The 12,969-nt window shown below is 36.7% G+C and overlaps 1 protein-coding gene across 2 annotated transcripts; it reads left to right on the top strand.

Annotated features, from left to right (window-relative positions):
* The first annotated feature begins 1,293 nt into the window (after positions 1 to 1,293).
* Positions 1,294 to 11,847, top strand: LOC109062355 (T-cell leukemia homeobox protein 3-like). 2 transcript variants are annotated; one of them, XM_042738003.1, is made up of 4 exons: positions 1,297 to 2,355; positions 8,402 to 8,639; positions 10,773 to 10,953; positions 11,450 to 11,840. In XM_042738003.1, exons 1-4 carry the CDS (start codon positions 1,893 to 1,895, stop codon positions 11,459 to 11,461), a joined length of 894 nt encoding a protein of 297 aa, XP_042593937.1. In that variant the 5' UTR covers positions 1,297 to 1,892; the 3' UTR covers positions 11,462 to 11,840. The 2 variants fall into 2 exon arrangements, with proteins under 2 accessions (XP_042593936.1, XP_042593937.1); XM_042738002.1 differs by having other exon boundaries at positions 1,294 to 2,355; positions 10,773 to 11,847.
* Positions 11,848 to 12,969: the final 1,122 nt, after the last annotated feature.

Below are 12,969 nucleotides of genomic sequence, written 5' to 3'. Positions count from 1 at the left end.
GCTTTCAGGTTTTATTATGCGCCATTTTTCATTTTTATTGAATTGAAAGCGGAGAATCTTCCACTGTAGCTTCGGGCGAAAAAAGGTTAAATTATTTGCGCCAATCACACTGGCTTCTGCATCACTAAAGGCAACTGATGCTTCTCTGGCTTCTCCCTTTATTTTAGGCATTGCCAAAGCCAACGCTATCTCTCACGACCAATTCGCAAGTATTTTACGAGGTGGCTAATTCGTACGAATGAAATTTCAGATTTGCCTAGACCCCAGTGACGGGTAGGTTTCGGGGTTTGGTGTAGGTAATTGATTAAATGTGCTCGTAAAAACGTACGATTGCCGTATGTGTAAAGCGATTAGCATGTATTCTGTACCCATGTTTATTGCCATGTGTAAAGCTGCATGTTTTTTTTTTTTCCTGAATTGACCTAAATATTTTGGCCTTTATTCCTTGGGATAATTAACAGCATCAACCCTGTGGTTTACAAGCTATTTTGATGTGTTATCTTTCACAAACCTGCTTTTAATTATTATTATAAGCCAACGTCAGTAGCATTCCTGCTCAAATTCAGAGTATTTTAACTTGACAATTCACTTTATTACAAGAGTAAATGTGAGGTGAATTGGCAGCTGAACTGTCCCCATACCATATCCTATAAAAGTTTGGATGTAAAAAAAATAATATAATAATAATAATAAAAAAAATATATATATATATAATATATAATTATTATTATTACTGAGTACAAAAAGTGGCGTAAGCATGAAGTAAAACAATAAAATAACTTTCACCTTTAAAAATGTAAACTGTATAATACAAAAAAAAAAAATATTTTGAAAATAATACCAAAATAAAGGTACTAAATAGATATCATGATTATCAATACGATTTCTTAGTCAATATGACTTTTCATAAAAAGGTCAAAACGTGATATTGTATGTGATAAAACTGACCTTGGCTCACAGTCATGACAGTTGTTTTTCCTGTCACGACAACAAATAGCTTCCTGCAAGTTGGTTACACCACATTAATATTTCTCCAAAATATTAATGTTTTTAAAACACGAAAAAAAAACTTCACTGCTTATTTTTTTTTTTTTTTTTAAGAGAGAAAAAAGATTATTTTATTTCAAACGACTTATGTCATATCTACTTACACTTTTTAATAATTCGACTACACTGCTCTGTTTTCTAGGAACGTGAAACCTTTTATTTTTCAACGTGAACGACAACACAACAGCCCTGGTGAAAAACAGAAGCGGCTTCTTTAAGAGAGGGGTGCGGGCGCGAGGCATTGTCTCTACAGAAGTGCGCGTGAACCAATGGAGAAGCGCGTGACAGAGTTTGGGCAGAAGGGGTTTGTCTCACCTGCTCGAAATCACTTCAAGAGGAGCGTGAACAGGACATTTTCAGCTCACGACAATTAATATGCACGTATCGGACAGTTAACACTTCACTTTAGATAACAGTGATGAGCTCAAGTCTGGGCCGTGCGCCTTTCTGAGGTACGGCACCACTCCAGAAACGCGTCCGGTTTGTTTGCTACAACTTGGCAACTCAACACGTCGGGATTTAACAGTGAGCGCGGAGCCCTTTCTACTGTCGAGCTGCTTTTTAGGCATCATCATGGAACTGAAAAAGAACCAGACGCAATGCAAGAAAGTGCTGGATAACGCTGAATTAATCGTGAAGGAATCAATGTGATTGCTGTTCTTCACTGTTTTTGTACATCAGATGGCAGCGTTATAAAATTGCATGGGCTCTGAGCACTTCAAGGAAGAATATTTGTTTGTTAAAAATAAATTCTGTACCTTTGGGAATAAATCGTGTTGCGTTGAAGTTTTAGGAATTAAACATCGAAACCTTCCAAGCTGTGCGCAACAGAAAGAACCGCGACGATGGAGCACACGGGGATCGAAGAGGTGAACCAGACGCACCAGCAGCACGAACCCATCAGCTTTGGAATAGATCAGATTCTCAATGGCTCGGACCAACCGAGTAGTTGCATGCTGCCGAGCAGAACCTGCGACCCGGACTACGCGCTTGCGCCGAACGTCTATGCCAACGGCTACAACAGCGTGTACAATCCGGCCTGTTCGATGGCGGCTGGACTGGCAGGTTCCTACAACGTAAACATGAACATGAACGTGAGCATGAATATGAACGTTAACGTGAACTCAGGGAACGCAGGTGGTGTCATCCGCGTCCCGGCCCACAGACCCATGCCACCCGCACCTCACCCTCCGACTTCTGCCCATCCACCGGGCATCGCGGCGGGGATACCCAGCATGGGCAGCCCCGCCAGCTTCACGTTCCCCTGGATGGAGAGCAGCAGAAGATTTGCCAAAGATCGGCTGACCGGTAAGACTTGAAAATATTTACAGCACTGCCAAAAGTAGGCTAAGTCTTGCTTATGTTAGAAAAAAAGGGCATGCTTATGACCAACATTAACAAAAACGGACGATTCATTTTGTTGCTGACTTTTAAGGTCAATGTTATCTGCTAACAATGAGAAAATTGCTTTATTAGCTTGGAAGTTTTTTTTTTATTATTATTTATTTATTTATTTATTTATTTTACGTAGCTTAAAGGTTTTTTTTTTTTTTTTTTTTTGCAGATTAAATGTAAATTGCAGATTTGTGATTTTCTTATAGGCTAAATTAAGACAATAAATTACAAAAAATTGCAGACGGTGTAAAAGCAGCAGCAGTCCAATTAATAAAAACAAACAAAAAATAGGCCTATATAAAATGAACTGCTACGGTATGTTTTGTATAGCCTACTGAAATGACTTGCACTGTTACGTTTATAATAGAAAAATACGTCTCAAGATTACAAGAATAAATGTTGTATTATAAAGCTATATTTTCAGGCTCAATTTCTACTAAAATTTTTTTTTTTTGACTCAGTGTCGTTTCTTAAAGAAATAGTATTTTGATGTACAATGGTCTTTTGCATTTACATTTATTTATTTAGTAGAAGCTTTTATTCAAAGCAACTTAAACATAAGGAATATAACATATACGTAGAAATAATTTTTGTAAACGTAGAAATATATTTAATAGGCCCATATAATTTAAGATTAGTTTTTCTTTTTTTATAGAGCCACGTAGATTTTGAGGAGTAACACTAGACAATCTTTTAAATCAGCACAATAATTAGTTTTATTTGAAAGAGGCCATGATGTTTCATTGAACTCTTAGCGCACAGTAGAACCAACATTATCTATATTATACGTGTGTATTGCTCATAAAAACACAGTGGCTTTCAAAATCACAGTTTCTTGTGGAATGGTTTTATGACACCAAGTCACGTCTATATTCTTGAGCTACTGTCTCTCTGGGCCTTTACGACAAATGAATCATGATACAGTGGTTGGTTGCAGGGAGCTAAATGTTGCCACAGCCAGTAGTAATGCGTAATGGCATGTTGACAAATCGTTTTAATCTACGCAAACGTAATACCAATAGAGACCCAACAGAGGACGATTCTGGATAACATTTCCAAGTGGGACGAAAAAAAAAGTGTTTCTGAAAAAATAGCCTTGCCTGTGCTTGATTAGCTACAGAAAATGAAACAATTATATTATTATATGAATGCTCTTTTAATATATACGCTTTAATATACATAATTTAATATATACATTTAATGCATATTTTAGTAAATAAATGAATAAGAAAATATGCATCACGTTATTTGTGTATCGTCTGTAGTCGTAACATCCTCCTCTGCTTTCCATTTGGTCAGTTTGCGTCTTCAAATGACGTCACTCATAGTGAGATGAAGATGAAGAAGAATATGGATTTCTGCGCATTAAATATTCAGAATTCCGCTCTATTTTCATTAATTATTCAAATGAGAAAATGATATGTCAACTGCAAAAGCTCTTTTGTAAATATGCTTATCAATTTTACTCATAGTCACTTTGGGCCACTCGTTTATTATATTTTATCTCTTCCGTGCCTTTGAATTGCGCTGGATACAAGGTAACGCAGGACATATTTCAGATTTTTAAACTAAATTATATGTATGTTTAATACACACACACACACACACACACACACACACACACACACACACACACACACACACACACACACATAAAATAATTTAAACCACGTAATGCATTTGCATCAAACACCTCTAAGACGGTCTTTTCATTTTCAAGATATTTACATTACATTAGATTAGATTAGATTAGATTCAACTTTATTGTCACTGCACATGTAAGGTACAAGCAACGAAATGCAGTTAGCATCTAACCAGAAGTGCAATAAAGCAGTAAGTACAGAATATCAAGGTTAAGACAGAATATACAACAGAATATACATGTAATTGTATACTATACAAACCACGTAATGCATTTGCATCAAACACCTCTAAGACGGTCTTTTCATTTTCAAGATATTTACATTACATTGTACTACATTTATAAGTTATTATTTATAATGTTATTTTGACGATGACTGTCTGAAATAGGTTTCTCTTTTTCCAACTATTTTCTCCGTCAGCTTGAATTGCATGTCTGCATTACACCACAAGTGTCACGGCGCGTAAAGCTGAACGGACAGGCCTGAGACTCGATATGCACTGCAGGCCGGACATATCATGCCGGATTGGGAGGCGATGAAAGGCTATACCACATGTTTTTTTGTTAATTGACTCCTTGGCAGTTTGCAAGTTTATAAAAATCCAGAAATGCATAAACAGATCAGTCGCTCTCCGGTCAATAAACACAGGCGCTCTGGTGATGGTAACGGCCTTTACGCACGGCTTCTCTGTTCCTGTTAACAGCACTGGTGATAACTGCGGCGTGCAAGGAGGTATAAATATAACTCTTGAAATACAATAAATGCTATAATCGACCATTTTCAAATATACCAGAATCTGCACTGACACGAGAAAAACGCATGTGTTGGTGTCTTAATTCAAACGGTCTGCATTTGTTTCCTCGCGTGCTCTGAAAAGGCTCAGTCGCTTGTACATTCGCATAACAGTATATTCATCAGTAGGTAAATTTATTTGTATTACCGCTGCTGGTGGGGGCTGTTGGGTCCAGCTGCATCACAACAAGGGACAGGTGATGGTCGTAATCTGATATCACTGGCCTTGGAGAAATTGGAAAATGAAATTGCATGTGGATGCCCCTCTATCTGAAATGACAATAATGATCTTTCCCACCCATAAATACAAATGATTATGAAACTGAGACGAGGTTGCGTAGCCATGGTGACAGTGTCTGAAGGGAAGACGGGGCTCTCGTGCTGACGGTTTATGGCTTTTCATGACAATTATTTTATTTTATTCGATATTTCAATTCCCGGCATGAGAGGAAATTTAAAGGCACATTCTGTTTTGCCTCACTGCGCGTAAATAGCGACAAATGCACATGTTATATTTCAATATCGCGCTTTGAATCCATTACATGTATATTTATTAGATTTCTACAAAGGTAATATGCGCGATGGGAAAGGCAGGCGCTGTCGCATGAAGGTGATATCACGTATAACTGATTTTATTACTGGCCGCATATTCTCTAAGGCAAGCTTTGATTTTTTGATGTGCTCACCATAAATTTTATTACACAGACTAATCATTTAGAATTCCCTCTGCTGTCGAGACTGAATACGGGGATTGTTTTTGTTTCCATTTGACCCACATATGTATCAGCTGAGGAGTGTTTCTGGGAAATGTGTTATTAGTTCGTTCTGCAATCGGCACACCTTACATATAGGCTAGTAGAAAAGAAAAAGACAAAAAGAAATAAATAACACCGATTAAGTAAAGCTGTGACCACGTCGAAAAAAAAATCCACTGTAGCTACGGAGACATAAACTGAGTGCATCATCTAAAATACATTTTAAAAACATAAATTAATTTCTCTTGATCATTTTGATTACCCGTGTGCTTAAGTGGTGATGACGCGTGTCGCCTGTCACTCAAGATCAGCGCTTTAATTAAAAGCAATCAAATCTAATTATGCAAAGGAATAAAGAGTCTATGCGCTTAATCCAATCAGAAGACTTTTTACTTGCTCGTCTAATAAAACATGACAAATAAACTAATGATCTCACAGCATTAGGAATGTTGCGATCAAAACAAAATATCAAGCCTAACTAAATAAAATCACTACACATTGTTTTTTTATTATCAGTCATAACGATAAATTAAGTTGCATCTCTGAGGTTGCCCAAAACAGATTCAGTGTCAGACTGACCTCATGACAGACCTTGAGGACTAGTGTGAACTTTTGAAAAGTTCTTCTGAGAGCCACCGACGAATCTTGAATTACACAAGAACGTGAATGAATGTGGTTGAGTAGCCAAGAACAGACATTTACAGATCTCCAACATGGTATTATCTGAACTCCAACCTGCCAAAGAGAAAACTGTCTCTCTGTCTTCACACATGGCCAGCCAACCATTTGAAGACCCAAGTTCAGCCACAAAATTAACAAAACACATTGAGCAAAGGTCACTCTTGGTTTACTCAATTAAAAACAGGTTGCACAGTGAAGTGTTAGTGCTCTCCAATAATTTTGTTGCTCTGGTCTAATTTGACTTTTTTTTTTGTCTATATAAATGATGCAATATAATATTTTGGTGATATTTGTGCTTTATTTTATTTTTCACATGCAGAATTGCATCTACACTATACAGCCCTTGTTAATATTTTCTTCAGATGTTCAGTATTAATTCTGGCTTCTGTTGAATCAAACAGATTTTTTCTTCTCCATACAAAATATATATACAGTGCAGTGGAAGCCAAAATTAATTTTTTTTTTAATGCATTTTCATTTATAGTTTTTCAAAACATATCACACACAAATCATATGTTATTATTATTTTTTTTAAAACAATTATTCTTTAAATATTTTAATAACTAATATGTGAACATGGAAATTTATATTCAGGATGTAATGAGCATATGTGAGGGGCAAAATTCATATTAGTGGCTGACACATGAGTTTTTCCAGTGGTTGATTCTTATACTACATTTAGTCTTCTTGAATGTGTACATCCTTTTGTATTCATCAAATGGTGAGGATAGTTTTCCATGCTGCTAATGTAGCATCATTATTCAGATGCTGTTCGAAATGTGCAAATGAACATCCCTGTGCACTACAAACAGCAATGTGCAACCTGTTATGTATTTATGTATTATGTATTTCATTCAGGTGCACAAACACTGCTAAAACATCAGGACAGCATACACAGTCACCAAAACATAATATTGGCTAGACTCCTAACCGCCATTTAGAGGCTTTGACTGGGTTCCAGTTTGTTACCCTTTAGTGAAAAGGTCTCACCCTGTCTAGGAATCATTTGTGGTCCCCATAAATACTTCAAAAATACAGTTTCTGATATATGTATAGCAAACAGTATTTGCTTTAATGCATGTATAATTTTATAAAGTGACATTTAGTGTCAAATTGGGCTCACATGCATCTAGGAAAGGTGCCAAACTGTTCACATCAGATAGGATATTCACAGCTGCTTCTACTAGGAGCTTTGGTGGGGGAAAAACAGAAAGGAGGGGAAAGGTGAAATAAATTCAAATAAATACATACAAAGAATTCTGAATACAACAATCAAGACCTCTGTTGTAAAACCATGAATAATGGATACACAATACAGAAGGACTGAATGAGAAATGAGCCTGAGTTCACTGCTGCTAGCACTTTATGCGATATAAACCTGAATTACAGTTTGTCCATGTGTGCTGAAGTTAAAGGTGACGGACATCATGACCGCCCTTTAAAAACACGCTCAAAATGCACGTTCAACTGAGGTAACCATAGCAGAGGTACGCTAGGCGAAAGCTATGCTCAGTTCAGGAAAACTAGTCGCAAATTCAAATCACATAAAACGTTTGCGTATTGTTAGAAACGTATTTAAGGTTCTAAGTGAGCGTCGAAATATCGCGCCATCAATATTATTCATTTTGATGTATGTTTTACCTATCAAATTAAATACAGCCTATGTTAATAGGCTCAGAAAGACCCTCCTGGCGTTCGTTTGTTTCTGCCCTAATGACCATGATTTTCCTTCCACTGTCAAGACGGTATATTGCCATTAAGATTTCCACATTAAATACATTGAAAATTAAAACTTGGCAATGACGTTATTTTTTTCTTTTTTTTTTTATTTTCCAGAAAATGATTTGCATTTATATAGTCCTAATATAAAATTATTATTATTATTATATTAATATACAATTATTTGAATCAAAATTTCATGACATTACTAATTGGCCTATGATGTCATTCTACATAAATTTAATGGCTCTTTGTGAATGTTATTCTTTTCAGTGTTATTGAACGCAAATATTTTTTCCACCTATACTCACGCCTAAATCCGGGTTTTTTTTTTTTTTTTTGCTTGTTTTGTTGTTGTTGTTTCTTCAGCTGCTCTTTCACCCTTCTCCGTGACACGACGGATCGGTCATCCGTACCAGAACCGAACTCCACCGAAACGGAAAAAGCCCCGCACGTCGTTCAGCCGCGTGCAGATCTGCGAGCTGGAGAAACGCTTCCACCGGCAGAAGTACCTGGCGTCCGCGGAGCGCGCCACGCTCGCCAAGGCTTTGAAGATGACAGACGCTCAGGTCAAAACCTGGTTTCAGAACAGAAGAACAAAATGGAGGTGAGTGAAAATAAATTCGATTTAGAATAGATTAGCCTAAACACGGGCTCTCGTCCATGAATAGAAAATAATAGCTAGGCTATATAGGCCTAGTTGTGTTCACGGTGCAGCTTTAAAATCCTGTTGTAACTTATATTATTTCGATTACATCTGAATCCAAGGCTTTTCAATTCTTTTTGTTGTCAATATCTGATTATATATAATTCCCTAAAGCAGCTAATTTAGTCAGAACTGAGCTGAAGTGAAAAGGGCGTTTAGGTCCTAGTGGAAAAATACTACTGTAAATTTGCAGAGGTTTGCGTTTTATTTGTTTATTTATTTAACATTTGACACCAATTGCCTTGACCAAGCAGAAACCTTCAAGCTCTTAAAAGGCTGTGTGGAAACTTGCTGTCCATGCAGTAACGAACCTATACTTCTGAATAATTGAGAGCATGTCCATCCTTTCCCCATAATCGACTCAACCTTTTGCTGTTGGCTCTTTTGGAGCAAATAAGTGCCCAGTCTTATTAAGGGCAGGCTTACTTACCTTTGGTTTTACCAACAGGCTGCAATGTGCAGATGAGAGCTGGCTTAATGTGATTTATTTATAATGAAGCTGAGTCATGGCCTTTAACAAATAAAAATTTATTATGGTTGTTTCAGTATGCCTACTCATCAATATTTATGGGGCTCAACTTAATTCAGCAATTATCTGTATCTGCTGAAAGCTGCTGGGAAACATTCATTAGCGCGGTCACTTTTGCTTTTAGATGGCCTCTTAGGAATTAAATTCTGGTAAATCTTACCTCACAATTGGATACCAACCAAACCTGAATATCAATAGCAACACTGAAAACAGTTTATTTCAGAATGAATTCAGATGTCATGAATGCATGAAATCATACATCCTAATGACATCTTCCTCCATGACAAAATCTGTCCGCCATGAGGGTCTCCATATCTGCCGCCTGGCATCCATTAGCCACACATCACAGCTAAATGCATCACTGTAATGTGATTGCACTTGGCTCATTTGATCACAGGCTTGTTACCCGTACGATCGACACGCAAATACATCCTTCATTCTCAAAGTGTCTCTAGACTAGTCAAATATTTTACTTCACAACAATTCTGAAAAACCTGGAGTAAAATGCAGTTTCTGTATGCATTTTCCATGCTGTTATAGTGATCAGTGAACCATAATTTTAAATGTGATAAAATACTAAAATAGGGCATTATAAGTAAAAGGTTATTCTTTCATTTATTTCAATAAAAAATAAGTGAATATACATTTGCATTTGAATTAAAAATTACCCTAATAAGCATCTCAAAAAATGCAGGGAAAGAACATATTCTATTGATGGTGCCAAAAAAAAAAGAGAAAAAAGTAAAAAAAATAACTAAAATTAAAATAAATTAATTCATGTTACCTGACATATATGTTTTAATTTGCCTGTTTGTTGTTCTTGTGTTTCGAAATGATTTGTTTTGTGTATATGATGTGGTTTCTTATATTGTTAAGGGGATAACAAATCAACGTTTTTTTTTTTTTTCATTCAAATCAATTTTTTTTTCATTCAAAGGGAAAGTGCACCCCAAAATTGAAATTCTATCTTTGCTTTGTCTTCAACCAGTTTTTTTGTCCATACAATGAAAATCACACTGACAAATGACACAAGGTTGAATAAATGATGAAAAAATATTAATTTTTGAGTGAACTATCCCTTTAAGTTAATGCAACTGGTAGAAGGATTAATCATATTTGATCTATCAAAGTACATCAGGTCCCCGGACCAATAAAATAGCATTTATTCATTGTTTTGTCATGTACTGTTATATAATAATCCTCACATCTTTACGCTGACAGCTCCAATAGGCTCCTCATGTGTACATTATTAAGTGTACAGAACCATTAACATTCATGCGTTTCATTCAAAATGACTTTAGTCATAACACACACATTGTTATTTTTCACAAAGACATGACATGTCTTTTGTGTATGCGGAGAGCTCAGATCTCTCAAAGTAATTAAAACCAGCCTAGGACCTGCACCAGATAAACATGTTAGTTGACATAATCTGCTTTTGTATTTGAAAAGGGTCTCTGTCACTGCACATCATGTTGACTTCAATCATGCGTCTCTGATGACAGGAGGCAGACCGCTGAGGAGAGAGAGGCTGAGCGACAGCAAGCCAGCCGTCTGATGCTGCAGCTTCAACAGGAGGCCTTTCAGAAGACCCTGAGTCAGCCGCTCCAACAAGACCCTCTCTGCCTACACAACTCCTCGCTTTACGCCCTGCAGAACTTACAGCCTTGGGCAGAAGACAACAAGGTGACGTCCGTCACCTCAGTCGCATCTGTGGTCTGACCCACAACTCTCATGTGTGCTAGTTAATTGAGAAAGGATTTTATAGGACACCAATTAGAACTTAATTTAGGCGGATCTCTGACATTCTCACTTGGACTCACTTCATGAGCATCTGTACCAAGCCATACGTTTTTTTCTGTGAGATGGTAGAAGAGATCTAGCTGTGCAAAAACATCTTTTCCACTATATGGAAAGAGTCTATTCAATTTTGATTATTTTTGGCTTTGAGCCTGTGATAAAAACCCGCCAGATAAACCCAATAACATGTACTTTTCTGTATCTGTTTATCATTTGTCAGAAACATGCATATTTAAGTCTTGGCATGGAACAAAAACCCTAATTAAAGTGGAATCAAAATAAACCATACACAAGCACACCAAGTTCACATTTTCATTCCCACCTGAATCTGACTGCTCATTTGCTCGTCCCTTACGCTACATTCTCGTTCCTCTTTCTTCAGCTACCCATCTAAGAGAGAGAGGGGCTTTGTCCTTTCCAACCCAAAACTGCAAAGCTGTCTGATGAATTTCCCCCATCAAGACGGCTGTTTGTCTACGTGCCATTTGGCATCAAGGAGACTGACTCAACCCCAGACTCGTTCATTCTTGTTCTTTTTATTTGTGTTTTATTTTCTTTCTTTGGACTTTGTAAGATGTGTTTGTGATGCATGTTCTCTACATTTCCTGTATGAAGAGATGGACTAAAAACTGTTAGTTCTGTCAAGCTGGAGTCCTTCCTAAAACGCACTTTGGAAGCAATTATGGAGGCACTCTCTATGGATTCTTCATGACGTGACGTTTAAAGGTGTTTTATATTAAAAAGAATTGTGACTTCTAAGACTTCTGTTTCATCCTGTGTAAAATTTATTTAGAATACTATAAATGGTGAAATGTGCCATTTTTGCACAACTACCGAATATAGAATAGCAGAAATAGTGCTATTCCTTTATTGGCATTGATAGTTCCATGTGAGAACCTTTAAATCTTTGAAATCTTCCCATTGCATTTATAGTGGAAAACGGTTCTTTAGATCTTAGATTGTTGATAACCATTCATTGAAAGGTTCTTCTTTGACATTACAGTAAAAACACCCAGTTTGAACCGAGTTTTAAACTCATTCAATTTGTTTGAGCCAATATTGGGCTGATTGGGATGCTAAAACAGAACAACGTTTTGATAATACCACCACCATTTTTCGGGGAAATCAAACAACAAATGGCTTATTTTAACACTGATAAAAACATGCCACTTTGAATTTTACTATTCCTATGTTTATCCCAAATCATCATTCATTGTCAACTTGTAAAAACCTGCTGGTGAGAACCTGTGAGTACAGTTTGTATACACAAAACAAGTCCTTGACAAGTATTTTGAAAGCATTCATCACCCATGTCCACCCAGACACCGTTAGGGCGTAAACAACTGATGGGATCTCTGTGAGCCAAGACAGCAGTCAAAACAGCAGTTTCCTCATTGGTTACCAAAGCAAAATGATATCTACGTAACACAGGGAGGGGACTTGGAATCATAGCAGTTTTATCCGCAGTAAATGAGCCTTTACATTCTGTTCTACACACGACTGCATCTCCCAGGAAATGCTAAAGAGCTAAACTGATTACAGCGCTCTACAGCCTGTGGCTTACAGAAAAGAACCAGCAGTTGCACAAACCACAGCTGGAAAACAAGCATCTTTCAATGGGAACAATAATTCTGTTGGATTTGGGTGATTGGCCTGTTTTAAAATTCATTACGCAATCATTTTCCAATTTTGCTCTCAGGCAAGCAAATTAATCATATTAACATTTTGCGAACTGTTTCTGAATGACTGAAGACATTCAAATAAAAAATTTTAATTGATTTTTTTTTTTAATAAAACGTTTTTTTTTTTTTCAGGTAACCTAAAGATGCATTTTGTGTTGTGACAACCAAATGAACTACTTGTATTTAAGTCAAAAATATAATTTAATATGATTGAATGAAT

Source organism: Cyprinus carpio, chromosome B14 (assembly GCF_018340385.1).
Source record: "Cyprinus carpio isolate SPL01 chromosome B14, ASM1834038v1, whole genome shotgun sequence".
Lineage (NCBI taxonomy): Eukaryota > Metazoa > Chordata > Actinopteri > Cypriniformes > Cyprinidae > Cyprinus > Cyprinus carpio.
This window is presented reverse-complemented; position numbering and strand designations above follow the sequence as displayed.